Source organism: Rutilus rutilus (assembly GCF_951802725.1).
Source record: "Rutilus rutilus genome assembly, chromosome: 15".
Lineage (NCBI taxonomy): Eukaryota > Metazoa > Chordata > Actinopteri > Cypriniformes > Leuciscidae > Rutilus > Rutilus rutilus.
In genome coordinates, this window is record NC_140220.1 from 32744819 (window position 1) to 32771096 (window position 26278).

Sequence of the window (26278 nt, forward strand, 5' to 3'; positions counted from 1 at the left end):
TAAACTGATGCAAGTTAAGCTCCATCCACACACAAAATAGAATCAGCATTTTTTAAGTCATTACATCAACACCTCTCATAATGGGAGTGGGGGAACGGATTCCGACAGCTGTTTTTTTGCCGTCTTACACAATAAGGTTCTAATATTTATTAAATTATGGTATCTTGCAAGCCTAAATAGCCTAGTGGTCAGTCCCCTGACAATATTTTTTTTTAGCTTTGGGGCGACCCGAGTTCAAGTCCCGGGTCATCGAACTTTCTTGATACTATACTTTCCTATCATAATAAAAGGCAAAAAATATATTCTTTAAACTGTTGCAAGTTAAGCTCCATCCACACACAAAATAGAATCAGCATTTTTTAAGCTATTACATCAACACCTCTCATAATGGGAGTGGGGGAACGGAATCTGACAACTGTTTTTCTTTTTGCCGTCGGATTCTGTTCCCCCCATATTTCTGACACACTGAGGTTCTAATATTTATCAAATTGATGATGTTTAAGCTCCATCCACACATAGAATAGAATAAGCATATTTTAAGCCGATACATCAACAGCTCTCATCATTGGGGTGGGGGAACGGATTCGACAGCTGAACTATTTGCCTTCGGATTCTGTTCCCCCTATGTTTCTTACACAATGAGGTTCTAATATTTATCACATTGCAGCTGAATGCTAAACCCAATATCCTAGTGGTCAGTACACTTTGCACTGGCAATCATGGTTTTTCAGCTTATTGCGACCCGAGTTCAAGTCCCGTTTCGTCAAACTTTCTTGATAATATACTGTCCTATCATAATAAAAGGCAAAAAAATATATTCTTTAAACTGATGCGAGTTAAGCTCCATCCACACACAAAAATAAAATCAGCATTTGTTAAGCCATTACATCAACACCTCTCATAATGGGAGTGGGGGAACGGATTCCGACAGCTGTTTTTTTTTGCCATCGGATTCTGTTCCCCCCATATTTCTGACAAACTGAGGTTCTAATATTTATCAAATTGATGCTGTTTAAGCTCCATCCACACACAGAATAGAATAAGCATATTTTAAGCCGATACATCTCTCATCACTGGGGTGGGGGAACGGATTTCGACAGCTGAACTATTTGCCGTCGGATTCTGTTCCCCCTATGTTTCTTACACAATGAGGTTCTAATATTAATCACATTGTAGCTGGTAAGTAAACCCAATAGCCTAGTGGTCAGTACACTCTGCACTGGCAATTATGGTATTTCAGCTTATTGCGACCCGAGTTCAAGTCCCGTTTCGTCACACTTTCTTGATAATATACTGTCCTATCATAATAAAAGGCAAAAAAATATATTCTTTAAACTGATGCAAGTTAAGCTCCATCCAAACACAAAAATAAAATCAGCATTTTTTGAGCCATTACATCAACATCTCTCATCATTGGGGTGGGGGAACGGATTTCGACAGCTGAACTATTTGCCGTCGGATTCTGTTCCCCCTATGTTTCTTACACAATGAGGTTCTAATATTTATCACATTGCAGCTGATTACTAAACCCAATAGCCTAGTACACTCTGCACTGGCAATCATGGTTTTTCAGCTTATTGCGACCCGAGTTCAAGTCCCGGTTCGTCAAACTTTCTTGATACTATACTTTCCTATCATAATAAAAGGCAAAAAATATATTCTTTAAACTGATGCAAGTTAAGCTCCATCCACACACAAAATAGAATCAGCATTTTTTAAGTCATTACATCAACACCTCTCATAATGGGAGTGTGGGAACGGATTCCGACAGCTGTTTTTTTTCCTCCATATTTCTGACAAACTGAGGTTCTAATATTTATCAAATTGATGCTGTTTAAGCTCCATCCACACACAGAATAGAATAAGCATATTTTAAGCCGATACATCTCTCATCACTGGGGTGGGGGAACGGATTTCGACAGCTGAACTCTTTACCGTCGGATTCTGTTCCCCCTATGTTTCTTACACAATAAGGTTCTAATATTAATCACATTGCAGCTGATAACTAAACCCAATAGCCTAGTGGTCAGTGCACTCTGTACTGGTGTTCATGGTTTTTCAGCTTATTGCGACCCGAGTTCAAGTCCCGTTTCGTCAAACTTTCTTGATAATATACTGTCCTATCATAAAATAAAATCACAAAAAAAAACACAGTGACAGCAGTCATTTTGATGTTCCTAAATCCGAACCGCTGAAGAGCAGTGGCTGAGTTTGGTTTCGAAGGGAATATTCCCCACGATCAACGTCAATGCTTTCATGTTTGCGCGAATCATTTCACACCAGACTGCTTTACAAACGAACGAGGGTCAGTAAAGCTGGTTTTGCTAAGAAGCTGCTCCTGAAAAAAGGATCGGTACCAACTATTCCTGTTCCTGCTGCACCTCCAGAAGAAGAAGTGAGTGTAACGTTTTATTAACCTTTATATTAATATTTATATTAATCTTTGCAAATCGCTTGCACACTTCACGATGAATGCGGCTGTTTTCTATGTACGACGTTCTCAATATAATTCATAATCCCACGTTATAATGAACAACGCGTTATGGTTATTGTGTTATTATTTCAAACGGTGTACGTACAGAACAGAGGGGCGGGGTGAGCAAAGCTCATTATCATTTAAAGACACATGCACTTAAACGGCGTGCTGAAAACAGAGCTGTTTTTGACCAGGTAAAATTAGTGTTTTCTTACAATACTAATGAGAATTTTTAATTAAAGTATATTACAAACTTTTAATTTAGACCCTAAAGAATCATATTAGCTTGTACAAAAATGGCATTATATGACCCCTTTAACAATAAAATATTTTTAAAAAGCGGTTCAAATTTTGACGTATACTACGATGTGATATTGACATGTGCATACTACATACGCCATGTCATTATTATGTGACCTACCAGCGTTGTTGCATCGCTTCATTACCATTCACAAATCCTCTCCTGTGGCCTCATGGGATAGTAAAATGTCCGTCATAAGCACTCTTCAGAATCTCGTGGGAAGTAGTAGGTTGTAGTGGGTGCTTTTTATCTACTCTTTTATAAGTAGCCTACTTTCGGACATAATTGTTTTTTCATATAGGCCTACTGTTTTTTCACCTTCAATATAGTAGGAACGTATGTAATTTCATTTCATTTCATGTACATGAATGAATCTGCTTTTACAACCAATGAGACCATAACAATGGTAGTTTGGAGCAGGTAGTGACCCATCACTGTAGTTCTGTCAGCCATTGGTCATGATTTTCCAATGCAAAAGGAAGTTTCAGCAGGTTCAGTAATAACAGGAAAATGAGTATCACTATCACCCCATCCAAAACGGCTGCCTCAGCTGGTTCCATTGACACAACAAACAATAGTCCACTTCCTTAACACTGCAGCCGAACAAAAAACTTATATGATCCTTTCTAGCACTGTTCTTTTTTTAAAGAGCATACTACACCTGCAACCACAAGATGGAGCTATAGTGTAGATATGAAACATTGGCATTTCACAACATCAACTTTTTCTCTTTTCACAAGAAAACATAGGCAATTCATAGGCTATTTATTTCATTTGTGTTGACTTTTTATATAGACTGGTATAGCCTACAGTAGTCCTTAACCTTTTCTAAAAATAAACAAGCTATTTATACTGTAAGATTAATAAAGCTAGGCTACTTAAAGCTAACTTTTTTGTTAACAGAAGTAAGAAGTTAATTAATTTTGTGATTTCAGAAGTTTCAAGAACAACTGTAAATAAACTAGGCTACTTAATATTGCACTATTGAACTGTACTGCTGAACTACTGTAAATAACATACCTGACTTGGTAAAGGAAATAAGTCGTCTGTTTTAACTTTATTTTATGTATTACAACTTATTTTATTTTTGTACTTTTATTTTTGTATTTCATTTTCTCTAAGTCATACCAAACTTATTATTTTCTATATACACTGTCTGAATTGTTTCTTAATAACTTAATTCACATGAGGATAATTTATATGGAAATCTGTTCATCTCGACTTTTAAAAGTGTTTTTTACAGATTTATTTGGAAATGCTTCTGATATGTTTCTTATGTAAAATGAAGAATTACATCTGTTTAATGTGCTTTGTACAATCTGCTTTGACACCCTAAATAAAATAAATATTGTATTTAAAATAAAAATATTAATAAAAAAGTATTAAATGTCCTGTATATTTACGGAATTTAACCGGTTAAGGAACATTCAAGAAAAATGACCAAAAATGCAATAGAGAGCCTCGAAGTCCGTGATAATTGAACGATCCACTCCAGGTTTTCCACGCAGCAGGCGCTAAAGGCAGGTAACCACTCCCTCACAGCGCTGTGGATTCGCCGATCCAGTTCCAGTTGATACAGGTGGTTAGGAAGCCTTTTCCTTGTTTTCCATAGACTTTCTATTCACTCACTCACTTTTAGTCTCGTCTCACTGCTTTCAAAAAGCATGTTCCCCGTTGCTCCCGAACACTAGCGGCAACGTCCCGGACTGCTCCTGCATCTTTCAAAAATTATGGCGGGACCTTTTGTGAATAGACCGTCTTCTCGCGGCAACTTCTGGGACACAACGTTTGGATTTTAGCTCGCCTCAACCCGATGTTCATCTCAAATTTAAACAGGGTTTAAAAATGCCGTTCCCCGAGAGAACCGTTGAGCCTCAGCTGGTGAACAGGTTGAGAGGGAATGATGTCTCCGAGAAGAGCTTCATAACTCCGGACGGTCGGAGAGTTCGCAAACCCGTTTTGTTTTCTTCTCTGGAAGAAGTTTGTTGTCATTCGCTCACCAGCATCCTGTATCAACTGTCCGATCTTTCGCGTCATGCCAGTGACATTTTCCTGGGAATTCAGACTCAGGCTGGGTTGATCTCGCAAAGGACATCGAGGATTCAAGTGCGTCTGGAGAGATTACAGCTCACCGCGCGCAAGTTTGATCCCAAAACAGTTAAAATACGTAAGTTTAGAGGCTCAGTCATGTATGTGTTGCCTTTTTTAAATGGTTGGTAAGACTTTTGTGAACAAGTCAGAAACAAACATATAGCAGACCATCAGTTAATAATCATAAAACAGGACCCATTTCATATACAGAAATTATGTTATGATTGCGTAAACATTGGCGCACAGTATGCTTGGTGACTTATTTGTCAAAGTCGTAGGCTGTTACGTGACTCTTGATTATGAAGAACACGTACCTAATAGTGTCACGTGCCGATTGAATGCCAAATGTAACTTTGAAAGGCTGCACTATGGATTGGGTTCTGCAAGACAAAAGGCGAGTGTGAATGTTATGAGACAAGCACATGGCGTTTTGTTGGTGTAATGATTTGAGGTGAAGAGAATGCAGTTTCCCTTAAGGGCCGAAGTCCTGTCAAACGTGATAGATCTGCTTTAACTTACCATCTGCGCCCACCGACACCCCAACAGTAGCAAACCCCCAAAGACACCCCACCTTCTTAAGGGTGCGTATTAGTAAGGATTCATTAAAGTGATAAAGAGTTCTATTTAAAATACATGCTTTAAATCACCAAATACATCTCAAAATCAGCATTATTAGGATGATTTGAAGGATCATGTGACACTAATGGCTGCTTAAAATTCATCACAGGAAATTACATTTTAAAAGTTATTAAAGTACACTCATTTTAAATTAAATATCAAAATATTACTGTTTTTAGTTTACTCTCTTTCTGAATTTTAGCCTTGGCGAGCATAAGAGATTTCTTTCAAAATCATAAATCTTACCAACCCCAAACTTTTGAACGCTAGTGTAAATGCATGAAGAAGTGCAAACTGACCTTTTCTTTTCTTTTCTTTTTTACACAACTTAAGTTAAACAATAACTTTTATACAACTAATTACTATGGAGACCATATATTTATATAATTTGACCAGTTAGATTGTATTTCTACTCTGCAAATGAAAATGGCATTAAACAAAGCCATCAGACTGGAACAAAGCATGTTAGCTGAGTGAACACTATTTCCCCTTCTCTGCTGATGCTCAGACTTTCTAAAATGCATTCTCACTGGTAAGAGAAACCCCACTCAGAGCGCGCCATGGAAAACGCTGATGCTCCCCACTCCACTTCCACTTTGCACTGCTTGCTTACACACTGATACAAACAGTAAAACATACTCTTGGAGTCTTTGGATTGGATTGGATTGTAATGTGTACTGTAAACTGGCATGTTACCATTGACAGCCTTCTAAAAGAGGGTTAACTGACACTGCTAATGACATGAGTCATCTGTGAAGGTGAATAAAGGTTCCCACAGGGAGAGCTCTTCTTTGGATGTCCTGGCCTTCTGAGGATTGCTAATAATGACCAGTTCAACAATAGCATGTCACATCAGTCAGACAGACAGGATGCATGACTCAGTGTGGTGCTCACTGCTGGAATTGACAAAATGGTCTCAAATAACACAATTCCTTCCTTAGTATTTGATGAATTGTTTGTCAATTCTTATGAATGCATAAAATCTCATTCTAACATTTTTAACCCTTTAACCCATTAACCCTTGGGGTTAGAGTTAGGGGTGGACCTTCATGGTGATGTTTTACCTACAAATCGTATGTTTTCACACAAGTCAGAATTTTGTCAATGCTTAACCACACCCGGACACTGTTATTCAATTCAATTCAATTTATTTATTTGCAAAGCACATTCAAAATCAACCTTGGTTGATGATGATTGGCAGGAGATGATGATTCTGTGATCTAGCAGTGATCTGAATGGGTAATGGTTACGTCGGAAATGTATTGCTTTGTAATCCTTATATTTGAGCATTTGGCATTTAAATGAAGGACTGTGTGTGTCTGTGTGTGTTTGTTTGTTTGTTAGTTAAAGGTCACTATGTGTTTGTGTATAGCTTGAAGGTGTTGGGCCAAGGTCAGCTTCTGTTGGCATTAAAGGAGAAACACCTGATGATTAGTCAGGCTTGTCATCCTAAGTTCCTTTGTTTTTCCAGACTGCATTTTAAGTTACTTTGCAAAACTTGCATAATTTTATTAGTATTATTATTATTTTATTTTTTTTACATTTTTAATTTAGGACAGTAAATTAACAGCCAGAACGCACTGAAAGTTTTATGTTTTCAGTTGAAAATTGTGTTGTGTAAGCGACCCCTAAATAACTAATGATTTTTACAACAGAAATGAATCAATTAAGCTGGACAATGACTTTCTTCTAGAGCTGCTGTACAGCCAAAACAATATTTGTTGGATTAATTTACTATTATCACTTTAAAGCTGCTTTGAGACAATCTGTATTGTAAAAAGTGCTATATAAATGAACTGACTTGACAGTAATAGGTTAATAGTATGCATGCAGTTATCATTTTGTGGTTCAAATACACCATTGGTTAACATTTTTGCCCTGCCCCTGCCACACTGTTGTGAAGATCTTTCAGTTTCAGTGTGTGTGTATTTGATGGTAGTTTTTTTCAACTGAATTGGTGAAAAGCTATAGTGAATTGAGTCTCAAAGCAGCTCTGGAGATTAAGTTTATGTGTTCATGTCGTCATATATTGAGACGGCAGACGCTGACAATCTGTGTGATTGTCACGTGTGTGTGAGTTTGTGTATCAGACGAAACCCCACTGTTCATCCACACAGAGACAGGCAGAAATCACTTATTAGCAACATGCACTGACTGGCTGTTGTCGCGTTTATTTCTGCTGTGTGATGCTCTTAGATTAATCCATATCAAATAAAAATGTCCAGAGCTTTTCATCAAAGTTTAGCATGATCTCGATATGATATTGTTTATCGCCCACCAGTTTTGTCAACTGTTCCAAGAGTCGTGTATGATGTCTCCGGGCCATCAGGTAGTTTTTATTGTCAAGTGCTTATTTAAAAATGCCCTTTTAAATAAGGCAAATTACAATGCAGTCTTTAAAGGGACAGTCACAGGATAATTGAGCTCAAAGGCACAATGATGAAAGCTCTTGGATGCTTTCTAACCTTTTGGTTACCAGCCCAAATTGTCTGAACCACTAAACCACTCCAGGACAACTCCATAATAATCCGGCTCACAACATGGTTTGCAACCTTCTTTGGGCGATGCAATTCTGTTAGATTACAAACACATTGTTTCATTACTGTAACACTGGTGGTTTTCAAACACACATCTCCTACTGAGCTGTGGAATTTCTCTGTCTGTCCTCCCTGGATATTTTTAGGGTGTGTGTCTGTTCCTTCTGCTCCGCTCAGGCTTTTTCTAGGTCTGCTGCTTGACTTTGTTTTGCATATGATGGTCTAAAAGGGTGGAGTTTATCACACAAACAATAGTGTTCCAGTTCACTATCTTTATCTACAGTATATCATTGAGTAAATGATTACACCAGTGTGCTTACAGATCAAGTGATTGCTGTGTTCTCTGATCGTGTGTTTACTCTACAAACCTCAGAGGTCTAATTAGGACTCACTTAGCCGTAGTTTTTATCGTTGTTGTCCGATTGTTGTCAGTGTCTTTGCATCTATTAAAACTGCTTGAGTTCATTTTTGTGAGATTATCACAGTTAAAGGGACAATGTGTAGGAATTTCTCCCATCTAGCAGTGAAATTGTATTTTGCATTCAAACGAATAGTGCTCTACAGTGCCTCGTGTTGCTTCTACGGTAGCCGTTATGTACCCAAAAAGCTATGACAGGATGTCTTCTAATAGCACTTCATCGAGTTTTCCTTCGGGTGAACAGGTTTGTTATTTCAAACAAACTGCAACTTGACACAACGAACAACCGGATGTTTGATAGAATTGAAAGTTTCCAAAGGCAAAGAAGCGACCAAGCAATGAAAAAAAGCTTGTAATTTAGACCGTAACATTGACTTACCTGTTGAGAAGAAAGCAGGCAAGTTCAACGTCTCTTTTGAAAGCTTTCTCCTGCATCAAGTCTTTCCACCTGGAAAGAGCTATCCCGACATTAACCCTTGTTTTTTGCAATCTCCGGTCCTGTGGCTCCACATAAGTATGGTCCTCCATTATAAATAACCGTTCAGTGCAGCCTTTTAAACTTGCCGGGGCAGTGACAAGCGTCTCTCAAATCTTCTTGTCCGGTTCAGCTGCTTTCAGTCACGTGACTGGCTGGCTCTGAACGAAAACGCGCTGTGGAAACGCGTTGGCCTAGTACTTTTTGTCCCTCTCTGCTATTATAGTTTTTCAAGAACGACATGGAAGCCTCCGTGGACCTACCCGTCCCATGTATATAAAGATAATAAAATCTTCGTTTACGAGGATAAGTCAGATCATTGGCAGAGGTATTTGTATACCATTGAGGACATGAATAAAAATATTGATTTTAGATAATAAAATACTTAAAAAACTACACATTGTCCCTTTAAGGGTTCATAATTCCTTGTTTTTCTCATGGTCAGGAATATCTTTTTTTTTCTACTTCTCTCTTTGTTTAATTTGCTCTCTTTGTTTGGTGTGTTTTGTATGCATGGACTCAGAAGGGATTTCTGGGTCCAAGTCCAACCCAAAGCCAGACCCAGGGAAAATCATCACATTTAACCTCTGGAGCACTCGGCATGGGAAAAGAGCAGAATCGTTCTTTCGTTCACTGACCACCACCAGACCTCAGCCCCTGATATATGCAACAAAGGCTGGTTTTACCCACACAAAATCAGTGTATCTAGAGCCTACATTCAGAGAAACTCACTTAAATATACAGCCTCAATTGCACATCAGCTGTTGGCCAAACTATTCCCAAAAGCCTGTTCAGCCGACCACCAAATTGACTGATTCCCATTATATACTGCATTAGGCTATACATTGTTTCCCATGATACTTTAGCCTGCGTGATCTTTTAGACTTTTCCTCAAACTAACGGAGGGAATAACTAGAAGTTCTACTGACTCTATATTTCCATATTTGATTGGTTTTGAGCTAAAAATTAGTCTATTTTAGTCCATCCATCTTTTTTAGGGATGCGTGATATATCCGTATCATATCGGGTATTGGGTAGAGATGCACCGACGTATCGGTCGCCAATATTTATCAGCCAGTTTTTGATCAATTCTAAACCATCTGCTTATAGGCTATAACATGAAAAAGTCTGATAACAAACCAAAACTGAGTTGTGTAACGTATGTTGCATAATCCAATGTTTTTCTCTGGGTAAAATAATTAATTAAATACTTGCCAAATGTGTACGAAATATAGCAGGGCTCGAAAATAAGGTCTCAAAGTGACAGCAGCCTAATATTCCTGTGTTTTTATTGTTAATCAAACAACAAAATGTACACTTTTATGTACACTTTGAAGAATATGCAGTGTTGTAAATTGTATTACTTTATTCAGTTAACTACTGTTAGACCTAGCCTACCTGAAAAGGGTTTATTTCATGTTCTATTGTATTTATGTAGCCTATTTATTTTGGCCTGATGAATGTTAAATAGATACAGTCTATATTAATATATAATTGTTTGTTAAAATCGTAGCGCCCATTAAAAAAGATCCTTCTGGTGCATATTATCACAGGTAGCTGTCAGTATTGGATATTTAATTGTGCAGCTCATTTCCACTATTTTTACTTTTAGATGACCTTAACCGTCATCTGCTTATTTAATAATTTAACAACTGCTAAATACAATCTTTGACTATCTCAAAATGAATATCAGTTCATATCCATATTCATACTGTAGCCTATATTATAATGTTGTGATGTCTATATTCACTTGCAGCATTTTAGCAGTGTTTTTTTTTTATGAAATAGTATTGAATTTTAATACTTGACAGTTAATTATAGTCATTACATAAAGAAGATTGGATTTTTATTTTATTTCAGTGCATCTAGTCTTTTTGCTTGAGATTTAGGAAACAGTCCAGAAAGCAAAGTACAGTAGACAGACTGAGCTTTAACCTGCAAAGCCTTATGTCCATTTAAAATGTTTTAGTTGCATTTCTTCCCTGGCTCATCCCTTTGAAACAGGGAATCTCCCCGTATAAGTGCTGGGATTTTAAGCTTGCAAAAGCCATGAGGATTAAAGCCAGATAACATCAGGCCTGGACATGTGAAAGTATGATTTCCCTTTCTGCTTGTAAATGGGACACTTTTCCCGGCGTGAAACGCTCTCACATGTGTTTGAGTGGTCTTAGGAAAGTGCATTAGAGTTATGATAGTATTTACAGCACTGTCGAAACATCTACATGTTTAATGTTTGATGCCTCTGTGACACAGCATCTTAGTGCACAAAACCACTGTGTGCAAACAGCTATAGAGCAGATCCTTCCACAATGCTGTATTAGTTATTCTCCACCCAACTCTCCAAAAAATGTATTTCTGTTCAGGCACAGCTTGCAAAGCATGTCCACGGGGCAAGGTAAGGTGCAGCCAGAGCACTTACTTTAAATGACTACCCAGAATTCCAAATGGTTGTTTTGGATTTGAGATGACTTTGCATGTCCTTTTAAGCATTTGGTGCTCATTATCCAAATTTATGAAAGCCTGACAATAAGATGCTGAAGTAGTTTGTGATCCAAAATTACCTTTTTTTTTTTTTTTTTGCACCTATTTTGCCAATCACATGCAGTGTTATTTAAAAAAAGAAAGAAAATGAATTGTGAAAGTGAGTGGCTGAAGGTTCGGTCTATCTTTGAAGATTAGAAGGAAATTGTGAGATGGATGTGTGAATGTTTTTTTGTGTTACCCATATGCAAAGATTTTGAAATCAATCTGAGGGATATTATTGATCCAAAGTTGCATGACACTATACCTGTAATTGTTTTGTTCTGAATTATTACGGTTCTATTAAACGGCATATTGCAGGTTAGAGTACCAGTGAGTCAATGTATAGAAAAATTATGTAGGAACTAGATTCTCTTTAAATATATACTTATAAAACGCTACTAAGGCTTCTGGAGTCGTTTTTGTGAGAAAAATATTCTTCCGCATGTGAAAAACGCCTAACGGGAGGGAGTGCGGCCAATTTAAACAATAAGAAAGCAATGGATTGCGATGGCAGTTCGGACGCTGAGTAAAGTGTAAATGTTTACTCGTTCTTATCAAAGAAAATAATGACAACGATTTTTTTGCGATAAGATATTTGTGCCATTTCGCCCACCCCTAGTGTCATATTCTTATTGGCTGATTGTCTTGATTGTTCACAGGTGTTTCTTGTTAGTCAATTAGTCTTGATGTATAAATAGCCCTCATGTTTCCATTGTATCTTGTCTAGTTTTGTTTGTGTAACCGCTGTTGGCGAGTCTCATGTAACCATGTCAAATTAACGTTTTTTTTTGTCCTGTTGTGTCCGTGCCGGTGTCCGTATTTGTTTTGACATAGTTTTGTTTGTGTAACTGCTGTTGGTGAGTCTCATGTAACCAAGTCAAATTCAAGTTTGTCCGTGCCAGAGAGGGTGGTGTCCGTGCCGGAGACGGTGGTGTTGGTGCCCGTCCCGGAGAGGGTGTTGTCCGTGCCCATGCCGGATAGGGTGGTGTCGGTGTCCGTGCCCGTCCTGGAGATGGTGGTGTCCGTCCCGGAGAGGGTGTTGTCCGTGCCCATGTCGGATAGGGTGGTGTCGGTGTCCGACCGTGCCCGTCCCGGAGAGGGTGGTGTCCGTGCCGGAGACGGTGGTGTTGGTTTCCGTGTCCGTGCCGGAGACGGTGGTGTCCGTGCAAAAAGTTTTAAATATGTATATTTTGCTTGCATAACCCATTACTTCAGAAGGTATAAAATACCCACCGCACATTTATCTAGGTTAACGGTAAAGTGAAGTGTAAAGTGCCTACTATTTAAACCGCTGTTTACACATTACTAGGGCTGCCCCTGACTGAAGTTTTTTTCTAGTCGACTAGTAGTCATTAATTTAAGCCATTAATCAACTAAAAGCTTGCCACAAGGCACCGCAAAAAGTAAAGATTATAAATGTGTCAAATAAATAGCAGGGAGATATTTTAATTATTTATTAATAAACTAGTGTTAAACTAGAAGAAAGAAACTTATTTGGGTTTAAAACAACTTTAATAATTGATGAAAATTTTCATTTTGGGGGGAACAATCCCTTTAATGTTAATAAAACAACAAAAAAACAGAGAAAATCACTCACTGTTCTGAGAACTTTAATAATAGCTTTAATAAGTATCAAGGTTACATATTAATTTTGAAAAATAGAAGAAGAAAAAAACCTGCAATATACCCTTTAAGGCATGTACTGTTGTGGCGTTTTGGTGTCTGTGGAAATACTATGTTTTCCCTTAGTTAGATGCAGTCAGGTTCTCCACTCTGGACATCTGGAGGTTAAGTAAGATGGATTAAAGACAGAAGGAAGATTTGAAATCACACGCACAAGGAGGAGCAGAGTTTCACAAAGAACAGAATACTGTAAGTTGAGTGAGGCGGATGAAAGATGCGGTTATGTAACAGGTTTCGATGGACTGATGGACTGTCAGTCTTTAATCTTGGCTATTCTGCCAGGCCCTGGTAGAGAGGCTAGTCAATGGTGTGCCCGTTTAAACACTAAGCGGGTCCCAACAATGCAACAAATTACATCTAAGTGTGTACATTTTCTAAGTACTTACATCCAACGTCTCAGAAATGTCTTTGGTCTTCATTGTGTGAAATTGAATCACAGAATCCGTTGGACGGTTTGCTTTCTGTCTCTGCTTTTCAACGACCTTTATTTATACAATCATTCTGCAGTTGGAAGCTTTCTTGATGTCCTTGCCTTTCATATATTGGCTGGTCCAGATGTGTGTGTCCATTTAATGTTTTGTTTTTAAGTCCTTGATGTTCCTCTTGATCTTGCTCTCTCAGATCTCACCAGTCTCTCCTTCCCGAGTGTGACCTGATCCATCTCATCTGGCCTCGACTGACCTCATGTCCTCTTATGAAGCCTTTACTATGTATTGTATGCCATGTTTTTGGAGTTTAGAGCAGTTTATAGAGTTTATTTCCTATCCTAAAGCCAGGTGGATTACTTGTGGCATTACAGTGCTATGAGGACCTTCTGCTCTTGTAGACTTTGAAAAATATGCCGTTTTGTAGTTTAAGTCCTTGGTTACCGGGATTTACGGGCACTGTGGGATTCTAAATGCATGACGAAGCCATGTGCTTTTCATCTCAAAATTACATTAGATTGTAACTTTGTGAATAGGGCTATTTATTCATGGTTCATAGTCATACAGCTTTGATTGTCCTGTTTTTCTCAGTGGCCACTCCTGGATCTGGAACTACGTGTGTTTGCTTTGTGCTTTCACCGGCCCACGTGCCCAGGCTCTGTCTGTAGGCTCAGGTTTGTTTTTCCATCAAAGAAACCCTGGGGCAGGGCAGAGGGGCTGCTGTGTCCCGTAACTCGCTCATGTTAGCGATGAATGTGATGAAAGCTGTGTTGTCCTTGTTCTCAGACCTAATCCAATAGCCATTGTGTTTTCAGAGCTATCTCACCGCATAATACAACGGATCAAACAAACCATGTGCTTGCGCAGACATATGTTGGCGTGTGCCCACTGCCCACACATTCATTAATATGGGGGTCCAGGGAAGGTAAACAAATGGAAATATCTCACATTTGGATTTGTGACAAGTTATTCTCATTATTGGTCAATTAGGTGTAGGTATGATAAAGAATGAATGGACAGTTGGGCAGAGTGATTTCACGATGAAACTCAAATGATGAGGCTTTTGGTGAGTGTTAACATGGCTTTATGAGTTGCTGGCTTTAGGTATTATGCTTAGTCATCCTGTGACGTACTTTAGAAGAAGCAGATGGACAACTGGGAGATGAATTTTGACTATTAAACATCAGATTTTTAAAACAACCTGGGGGGGAAATATTAAGGCAGAGTTGCATAACCATACCTCTAATATTTGTGGGGTGGGTTTTATGAACTGGGAGAAATTTATTTTCTCTAATGAAATTATCTCATCATTGTCAACTGTAGAATTATTGGGTATCTTTTTCCCATGCAATGACATTAATCAATCATAATAGTGGGCATTTACTGAGAAGTCCTAAAGTAGACATTGCACTAAAACTGAGCGTTTGTGACAGAGAGTCAGAATGAGGGTTGAAAATAATTTTTGTGAGTGAATGATGCAGTATATCATATGAAATGTCTTTTTTGTATGTGCAAAAAATGTTACTTACATTTAGGGCTGGGTATCGTTCAAAAAATTTCGATACCAATACCGATACCGATACCTTGATTTCGATACCGGTTCCTGAACGATACTTTTTTCGATACCAATTTTATGAAATCCATTTTAACAAGATTACAACACATTAACTCAGAAAAACTTTGGTTTTATTTTTTCAGTTTGACTCATGCTCCTTAGTCAGTGCACAAAGGAACAAAAAAAAAAGCACAAAGGAACAAAATATTCCTTATACATACATATACATAAGGAACAAAATATTTTTTTTATAAAGAGCTCATGCTCACCAAAGCTGAATTTGTTAAAAAAAAACACAGTAAAACTTGTAATATTGTGGAATAGTATTACAATTTAAAATCTTATTTGAATATATTTCAAAATGTAATTTTTTCCTGTGTTGTCAAAGCTGAATTTTCAAAATCAGTACTTCAGTGTCACATGATCCTTCAGAAATATGAAAACAGTTTTTGGAAACTATGATACATTTTTTCATGATTCTTTGATGAATAAAAATTTCAAAAGAACAGCATTTATTTGAAACAGAAATCTTTTGTAACATTACACATGTTTTAAGGTAATTTTTGATCACTTTAATGCATCCTTACTGAAAAAAAATTCTGACCAACACATTTTGTAACGGCAGTGTACATTCAGTAAATTGCAATATAAGCACTGTCAGAGTGATCAACAAGGTATCTCTTCATTTACCAGTCAAAGACGGAGCAACTTTCTGCTCTTATGTTTACTCCGTGCACTGTCAAGGGCTTCATCATAGCTGTCGCAGTACCGGTCTTTGCAGCAATTATTTTACCGCAAATACTGCATCGCGCGCTGTTGGCATCGAGCCTGGAGAAATGTAGCCACACTTTTGATCGACTTTTCCACATCTTTAGGGTATTGTGAGTGTGTGTGCTCGCGTCTCATTGAGTATGTGCGCGAGTTTGTGTGTGTGTGCTCGCGTCTCATATGAGAATGTGCGTGGACAGTTTGTGCGCGCGCGCGCGTCTCATATGAGTATGTGCGCAGAGTTCCGCGCGTCTCGTGTGTGTAGAGTTTGCGTGTATGTGCGTGAGCGACTTTAGGCGTGTCGTTGTGCGTTTCATATGTATTTGTTTGAGCACTGACGTTGACGAGTTAACCCCTTAGGTATCGAAATCTGGTACCGAAAAACAAGTCATTTTTCGATACTCGATAGTATCGAGGCAATTCGGTCGGTACCTAAAAAGTATCGAACTCGGTACCCAGCCCTACTTACATTATAAGTGAATCTCAACCGATAAAAAACAAGTCTGATCATTATGATTTAAAAAAAGTTCTTGTCTAATCACAACTGACTAGTTTACTGGTCAAAATCTGTGGAAAGTGAGAACCCGGACTTTCTGCTGATCACCGCAATTTTTTTTTTTTTTTCACGTTTCCAACATATTTTGTTGAAGTTTTGTTCACGCTGCGCATTAACAGAAAACAGCACAGACTAAAAGATTTAAAGGAGAACTTGGTAGCTTTTTTAACTTAATAAAACTGTCTAGAAATCATTTGGATGGTTAAACAACCTGTTCTGGTGATATTGGTGACTTTCCCCACTCCCCCCAGCGTTCCCAGGCGGAAAACCAACCTTGCAACTTGTTCACTACCGTCCCGGCAAGATAGAAATTGGAAGTCTCGTGAGAAGCGAGAACTAGAACGAGAACGAGCGCGAAACACAATTTGCTTTACGGCAATTCGACATAAACACACACGCATGTATGATGTATTACCAGATTACCCACTTCGGTAGACATAGCTCCACGCGATAGTTGGCTTAATCCGATCAAAACAAACGTACATGAGCAGCGGTAGAGAGGGGGAGGAGGCCGCCGCAAGTGAGTTTATTACGACTGTGTTGTGAAATATACGCCCCACCACAACTGTAGGGGGAGCTCGTGGGGAAAACATGCGACAACAAAAGGGAAAATCAGCGAATAAGTGACTAGAGTTCGCTAGAGTTGCCGAGTTCGGCTTTAAGAAGCCATATCATTACTGATTAAAATCGAGAAATTAATATTGTCAATCCAGAGCTAGTGTCCACACAGCTGACGTTTAACTGTTGTAGCTTATTCACTTTGTGTGCGTGCAGTGAACGTTGAACACAGTCAACGTGCCGTCGGAGAAGCGCTAATTAAACATCTGTTTCGGTTACTGATTTTAGCTAGGGTTGCATTATTCTTGCTGAAATGTGAATTTCACAGTTTTTCTCCATGGGAATTGAGATTCTCTTACACTATTCTCATTTTTTCAACCAAAACATTTATTGCACTCAAGTAAAAAAAAAAAAAGTGCTGTCTACACAGGACTTTCAGTTATAATAAAGTGCTGAACTTAAAAGTAACAAAAAATTAGTCTCTTTTCCTTACTCGTACTGTTTTCTGTGTAGGGATGGGACGGTATGAAAATTTCATATCACGATAATAGTGACCAAAATTATCGTGATTATCAATATTATCACGGTTTTGTTAAACCGCGATGAAAGTGTTAAAAAATAACTGATGCTCACACTGAAAACATTTCAACAAGTTTTATATTTGAAAATCAACAAACAACAAATAAAACAAGCAGCTCTATGCACTTTTTTTAAGCAAGATTATATTCTGTGTAATTTCCTTCATTAAAATGACCGTCGTCAATAACAACACATTATAACGCAGCGCACATGCATCACAACGGACGCGCACGCGCTCTCTCGTTTCATTCAAATACAACTTGCCGTCATACGTCTCCGTTTTCGATTGTTTTGAAAATTAAATCAGAGTTGATTTATTGTTTACTGAGTTTTATAATATTTTTGTGATCATGCAAGATTTAAAGCATTAATCTGCCTTCCGCCATTCCTTCTCAAATAAAAAAACAACAACATTGCGCGCTGCGCCTGCGTCAGACTGTTGCTGGTTGGACAGGATTTACAGTGAGTTATTAAAATTGCGATAATCAAACACGGTTTTAATGATAATTCAGTTTTAAACGATAATACTAACCGTCAGTACATTTTATCGTGGTTAATAGTGAAACCGGTAATAGTCCCATCCCTAGTTCTGGGGTGACGTTTGAGGTGGTTGTAGTGATTGGTGGTGATACCTGGCGGTGCTGTGACGATGCCAAAGCACTGCTTACAGATTATGACTCACCAGGTTTAAACTCGGTGCACCACACGCCACGGTGCAATGTGCTCCTTTTTTCGGTACCAATATTGTTACATCGTCACTCTCACCGTCGCCACCAGAGTTTTCCAAAATAAAATTTTGGTGCATCCCTAGTCCTAACCTTATCCCTCCCTACCCCTAAACCTACCAACACCTTATCCCTAAAATCAGATGAAAATAATATGTGAATAACACTGATGTAGAAGCACCTAATCCTGGTTGTAAGCTAACTTGGAAAAAAACTGTAAACTTGACCCTCAAATCTGACTTAATTTATTGGAATGTTGTTCAAGAATCAACAAAAATGTTGATCCAGGAACATGTTGTACATGTTGGAATCTCGTTTACCGCCATGATCAGCCTTTCAGATATTTGCATGTTAATCTGCTTGAAATTACTCATTACAGGCGAAGTGTAAGACAAAGAATGAAATGTAGTTCAACCAGAAAAAAAGCTCCTAGAAATGAGATAAGGTTTGTTTTATTGCAAGTGTCGAAGGTATTGTGGTCCAGGTGGCATTTATCTTGTCCATGTGTTCATAACTAGACTCCATATCTTGATCCTCTTCTCCTCTTGGAGACTCGTTTATTAGTCAGTTCTGCTTCTGCAGTGACAGAAGCTTTCCACATCAGTCTTAATCATGTCAGAATGAGGCCTGTTGGACTGTTTTTGGATTAGGGTAAAAAAAACACCCTCCCTTTTGTTTGAGGTCAAAGGTGCTTTTCTCAGAGGTACAGCCCGTTTGAAAGGACAGATCATTAGCGTTCCTCCCAGACTGGAGAGCCTCTCCCATGGGCTGTTAGCTGGAGGCATAGGTTCAGGAGTGGAAGTGGTTTGGTTTGGTATGGTATGGGTGGTGTTTGTGGTAGTGCAATGCTCTATGGTGTTTTCACCTCTGTGAATGTTGTTTGGACACAAACCTCAAAGCGGCCACTTGAGAAATTATGTTGGGCATGGCACGGTACACCCAGGCACCACATAAACACAAACATTTCTCAGAATATGCACAAACAGTGCACTGGAGACTTGAATGACGCAGTACAGTTATTTCCTGAAGAGCAATATTTTTGACATGAGGTACTAACTATTTGTTTATTTATTTATTTATTCTCTTGCAAGTCATAGTGTCATATGAGATAGTTAAACATTACTGTTCAAACTCGGTAAAGAGATGGTAGGATTTTTACAGATTTTCTCTCTTATGCTTTCCAAGGCTGCAGTTATTTAATCAAAAATACAGTAAAAACAATAATAAATTAAAATTAAATAAAAATGTATTCCTGTGATGACACAGCTGAATTTTCCAGTCTTCAGTGTCACTAGGCATGTTTCCATTAAAGATTTGCGCAAGACTCTTGCTATTTATTTTTTTATTTTTTTTTTTATTTTTTTTTTTTTCTCTTTTTTTTTCTTCTTCTAAATATCGATAAAAAACTATTGCGAAATTACGCCGTTTCCATTAACCGATGTTATGCGACTAAAACCAAAAAAATTTTCGCGCGCGATAAGTCATCCCAAAAATCATGGCAACGGACGTTGGTAAGTTTATATATATCACAGCCACGTACCGCACTAGACATTATTATTATTATTAATGGAAGGAAACGTAGGCGTGTTATCCAAGCATTAATGGCAAGGAAAGACCCTTATACTTATGAGCGGCACATATGAGGTGTTTCTGGGTTTTTCTCACTCATTTCTGCTCCGAGGTCTTGATTGTGGCATTTATTTGAGGTTTAGAATCCAGTATTTCTCTCATTCTTTTGTCTTTTATGAATTTAATAAAGAGCTCTGTCTCGTATTCTGTCCAAACACACCGCGTCATCTACGTCAGGTGACTGTAAATGCGCAAAAATTCTGGAGTTTCCATTGCAGTTTTGCGAAATAATATTCCTTTTTCGAATTGCCTGAAAAACCCCCTCATGCGAGCGGAAAAACTTTTTTGCGATAAATGGGAGTTTTTGCGAAATTGACGTGTTTCCATTGGGCGTATTTTCAATTCACAATTTAAATTTGCGCAATTTGAAGGGTAATGGAAACGCGGCTACCGATCCTTCAGAAATCATTTTAATATGCTGATTTGGTAGCCTAGAAATCTAGACGCACCCTAGCGGCAGCAAAATGTATTTTGCAGTCTAGCAACTCTCCATTGACTTTCGAGCTGCAAAAACCTAAATTGGGTCAGGCCAATCACATCGTGTATAGAGTAGGCGGGGCGGGCTTAACATATGACGACAGAGTTGCGACGGTTACCTGCCACTGGAAAACAAAGAATGGCTGCTGCTGGCGAACATCTTTCGAATCGGCTTTGTCCGTGACTCTGGAGGACTTGGAGTTAAGTTTTTCTTTGAGAAAAGAGCATAGAACGGCACTTAAGTCATTCTTAAAAAAAGGAAGATGTGTTCGTAGTTTTGCCAAAAGTTTAATCTATCAACTAGCTCCGCTGTTGGGAAAACGCTCTGGTTGGTTGAAGCGCTATCCTATTGCGTGCAGAGGGAATTTGAAAGACAGCCGTTTATCCCGCCCCTCGGATTGAGTCGTGTCTATGGTGAGTTGCCAGACCAAACATCTTGATGTAGGTCTGGCTTGCCAGGTTACTGATTTGGTGCTTTTTTTTATCAAAGTTTAAAACGGTTATGTAACATTATAATGTTTTTACTTTTCAATTAGTTTGCGGCTAAATGCGCTTTTTATCACTGTTTCATATCAAACACGTCCCCACAGTTTAGCAACAGTAGACTGCATTTTACAACACTCACTCATTTGGTGAGTGTTGTACTTGAATTCACTGACTTGAATGTTAAGTTTGGGCTTTTAGGGAAGAATAATGAAAGGAAGGTGCGCTGGATGGGATGCGGAAGCGGCACAATAATAGTTTTACCTCGATTATCTTGTTTTCATAATCGTTGGAAGCCAAAATCGAAATTGATTATCAATTACGATTAATCGTACAGCCCTAATTAATTGCAATTAGTTGAGTGCCAAAATTCACCATGACAACCTTACATAGCTCAGACACAAATATTAATAATAATACATTTTATTTATAGAGCAGATTTTGAATGAGATATTATATATGTTGGCATAATTTTTCATTGGAAGCACCTATGTCATCTAAAATAAAGATAAAGATAGAGTCTAGATATGAATAGAGTCAATCTCTCTCAGTCTTCTTTTGCGTGGGTAAGTGATGCTCTTCAGCAGGTGAGCGGGGCTCGTGTCACTGAAAACATAAAGCTCATTGTGTCTGAGCGTCTGTGTGCCGGAGCTATAGCTCGTGGGCTGCTGTCGTCGCTCAGTAAAAATAAACATAGATTTTCCAGCCCCATCTGTCGCTCTCTCTCTCTCTCCAACCCCTCTCTCCTTTCCTCACTCACTCCTCCAATTCCTTGTCACTTCTTAAAGCTCTTCTCCCCCTCTCGCTCCTTCTCTCGTGTCCCCTCTGAACTCTCTTATTAGACTTCATTTTCTCCTTCACTCTTCACATGACTTGGATTACATAGTTTGAGGGTGTGTGTGTTCATACGTGTGTGTGTGTGTGTGGCGTGTAGCCGAGCCAGGGCCTCACGTCCCACTGCGACCGAGCTCTACAAAGGAAATGCCACACAGACCCCAGAATGTTTTATTCACCGTGAAATGCTCTTACAACAGTAATGCTTTGCGACCATGCAAAGGAACTAGTTTACCAGGGAGCAGTTCAACAGTTCAAATTCATATCTGAAATAATTTTTCCCATGTGAGAAGTTGTCAGGAACATTTAAAAAGATCTGAAAATGTTTTCATTTACTGAAAATCTTTACCTTAAAATTGGTCATTTGCTTACAATCATGTCATTCCATACCTGTATGACTTTCTTTATTCTGCAGAACATAATATGTATATATATATATATATATATTATCATTATTATTATTATTATTTTATTTATATATATATATATATATATATATATATATATATATATATATGTGTGTGTATATGTGTGTATATATGTGTATGTGTGTGTGTATATATATATATATATATATTTATTTATTTATTTATTATTTTATATATATATATTAATAATAAAAAAAAAATATATATATATATATAATTTATTATTATGATTATTTATTTATTTATCTTTTTTTTTTTTTGCAAACTGGATGATCCAGTCAGTTAAATTAACTCAAGGACCGGATGAGTTTTATTCATGAACAAATCTTTCAGACCATTTTTGTGAAGTACATTGAAAAGATTGTTGTTAAAAGGATGTGACTCAAAAAAACGATTCATTTATAAAGAATGATTCACAGCTACTTTTGCTCAGGAACTATCACGTACACACCCAAGAGTCCAAGTTTCACTTAAAACCATTGTAAGACGTCGGAAGACTTGTAATATAATGAAAGAATCATATGGACCACTTTTATGTTTGTTTTTTTTTTTTATTGAAAGGAGTGGCTAAAATTCACCTATTGTGTTCCATAGAAGAAAGTCAGTCATATGGGTATGGAAAAAAGAGGGTGAGTAAATGATGACAGAATTTTTTGGTGAACTATCACTTTAAAAATGACAATATGCTGTTGACACTTGTCTGGAAGCAAATGCTCCATGGAGAGTGTTGGCTTTTTTTGTGGAGTGAGTGTATGTGTTTGTTACAGTGTGTTAAAAGTTACTAATTTCTCCTCTCTCTCTGAGTCCCACTGTGAAACAACACAATAGTCACAACTGCCTATACATATGCTCACTTTAAGAGAAGGTCAGACTCCGTTTCAAATTTAAAACACAACACAAGATGAAACGATCAATCGGGAAAAGCTGTGTAATTTCCATTCTATGTTTACCTTTCCACACTCTTTCTTTTTTAAACATGCATATACACTGAATACACACACACTAGTTGCTCTCCCACAACCTGCTGACATATATGCTCACCATAACAGTCGCTTTCTAACAGGAGGATGTTATTCAGGAAGAACTGGCGGTGTGGAAAAGCTTCAGCACACAGGCAATAAAATGATATCAAAACACATTTTCACACACTTTCAGCTACAGGACCCCTGCGAAACACCTCGACCCCCCTGAACAAACACGCTTTGTGTTGAAAAGTGTGCGTGTGTGGTCAGATGTGTTTTAGATTTATGCCTATTCAGCATATTTGTACTGACCATTGCTGGAGAGCTTGCAGTTTTCTTCCAGACATGGTTTAGTCCTGTGGGATGAGAAAGAGCTAAAAATACAGAAGTATGTTTTCTCTGTTATACTCGCTCTCCTGTTTGTCTTTGTGTGAGACCGTGTGTGTGTGTGTGTGTGTTGGGGTCTGTTTTGCCTTTAGGTCAGTGTGTCTGCAGCGCAGCAGCTGTGTGTGCATTGTCAAGAAGGGGAAGACAAGAATTTGAGGATGAGACAAATATGTAATTTATTTTCAACAGCAAACAAAAATGACTTAAGCTCTAGATGTGGCTTATATGAGCAAAATGCTTACAATTTTGAAGGATAATAAAAAATACTTTTTTGGAACATTGTAATTTCTATTCGGGCAGTAGTAGTACTTTATAAACACACAAAATAGTCATCAAAGATGAGAATTTTGGGCCTTGAGAGCCAAAGCAATGTATCTATATATATATATATAAATATATAAATATAAATATAAATATATATATATATATATACACATACATACATACATACATACATACATACATACATACATTTATTTATAATATTTCTCCCAACTGTATATGAATATAAAAAGGTAAGATCAGATGTTTTATCAGGTTATTATTAATATTATTAGAGATGCACCGATTAAAATCTTCTTGGCCGATTCCGATATCCGCTTTTTCATTGAGTTTGACCTGCCGATACCGATTTTAACCGATTCCGATTTCATTTTTTCTAACCACTTTACAGCACACACAAATATTTATTTTCTATCTTGTCTTTAATAGAACATTTTTCATACAACAGAGACATTTTTTTGAACAGATAATTGCTTTAAAATGGAACTATATAAATTACTCCTGGTGTGGGAAATTAAAAGTTAATTAAAATTAAACTAAAAGAAAGCTTATACTGTATATTCTGACTAGTTTACTCATTTTTAAAATATTTTTTATAAAACACCATATAGTACTTTTACCCAAACTGAATAATAAAAACAAGTTTAAATGGGTAAATAGCCTACTCCAGTTCTTGTTAAAACACACTAGACATGCAAATTCTGTGCATTTTGGCCACTTTTTGTGTGAAATAATACTTATTTTGTCCATCAAAAGTGTGCTTTCACTTTAATTGAGCGTGAGCAGCAGCAAAAATAGACTCAGCGCCGAAACCTGCGCTTCACTGCTGCTCACGCGCTGCTCCTGCTCGCAGTGTGAATGCACTCATTGATTAACATGCACGCCAAAAAAAATGCGTGCTGCTCATGCGCCACTCACGCTTGCGGTGTGAAACGGCCGTAATTCACGAGGTTTCCTATTGCACGTGTGATGCTGAGCGATGTTAATCATGCGGCGCCCGTGTGCATTTGACCGGCATAAAATCGGCATATGTCAGACTAGCCGGCCGGTCGCCGATCATGGCCAATCACGTGAAAATCGGCCAATTCCGGTCACCAGCCGATCAATCGGTGCATCTCTAAATATTATTATTATTATTATTATTATTATTATTATTTTCACATTTAGACACCTCCTTGTATGGCACAGAAGGCATTGGTACTGAGAAAACATACTGGGGGAGCAGGGTTTACCTCTTAAGAAAAGTATTTTTATATTTTGCACAAAGAAATAAGATACTAAAAACAAACGTACATAATCTAATAATCAAAACTCTCATCATGTGGACAAAACACAGTTAGCAAGTCATTTAAACGTTTTTTGTCTTCCCTTGTCATCTCTAAATAATTCCCCAAATTATAATATTGTGTATTATGAAATTCTCTTTATTTACTGAATGCTGATTAATAATGCTAAATGTATGGAAAAAAAACGAAACGTCTTTAGGCTTTACACGTTAACACGTCACAAACCTGGTTTAATTGATGAGAAATAATTGTATTTGCAGTTTTCTCATCTTCCATTTGAATTCCACTCGTCTATAGTCTCAAATATATTTTATTATCATAAATATCATAACAATGTCATTTTAATTGCCTTATCTCTCGACATGATGCATTTTTGATGGTGTTTTTTGTTACTAGCATAGCAGCGTAAAGGACTACACTGGTCTTCTGATGTGATTTGACCAATAGTTCAGTTCTGCTTTTGATGTGAACAGCATTCATAAATATGTTCAGCTGCAGGGCAAATCTCAAACGTATCCATCTCCATCTGACTCCCCAAACATAGAGTGGTTTGTTCATTTCCCAAACTGACTGAAAAGATGCTTGCTGCTGTTTTGAGATGGATTACCAGACTGCAGAGGAATGCATTGATACACTCCTCAGTACTTCAGTAGACAGAACAGACCGGACTCATCCGTCCTCATAAAATACGGCTTTCTCTGTAGCACAACATCTCATCCTGCAGAGAGACGGACCTCTGACGCTCTCACAATCATGGAAAATCCCTCGCAAACTCACTTCCTCTCTCTGCGGATGAGCACTGATACTTTATGAAACATGACCGGGACACATAGCATTATGTTGCTTTCCTTTGTGGTTAGTTTCTCTGGTCTCAGGTTGGAGAAATATGATGTGTTGGTGACAGTTGGCTGATCATATCAAGGTTTGATCACCGTCTAGCCCGCAAATTACGTGTAAAGTAATTAATCTCATCTCACAGCTTCATTGTTAGTTGACATTATCTGTCGAGAATTCATTCAAATAAATTTTATAATTCAAACAAATAAATGTTATCTTACCACACTCTTTTATCTGTGTCTAGATTTAACGTGTCGTTCTGTAATTTTAACCCTTCCTGCTAAATTCAGTCAATAACAGATTTAACTTTTTAGTGTTGGAAAGTGACCATGGTATTTCATGATTTCAATGCACTTCCGCTTCACGTTGGGTGGTAATGCAGGTT

At 37.8% G+C, this 26278-nt stretch overlaps 1 protein-coding gene across 2 annotated transcripts in view; it reads left to right on the forward strand.

Annotated features, from left to right (window-relative positions):
* The first annotated feature begins 4432 nt into the window (after nucleotides 1–4432).
* nhsl1b (NHS-like 1b) overlaps nucleotides 4433–26278 on the forward strand; it is a 114825-nt gene continuing 92979 nt past the window's right edge. For both annotated transcript variants that reach the window (XM_084433374.1, XM_084433376.1), the window contains exon 1: nucleotides 4433–4944. In XM_084433374.1, coding sequence (XP_084289500.1) covers nucleotides 4623–4944 — 322 coding nt within the window. In that variant the 5' untranslated portion in view covers nucleotides 4433–4622. The remainder of the gene's footprint in view (nucleotides 4945–26278) is intronic.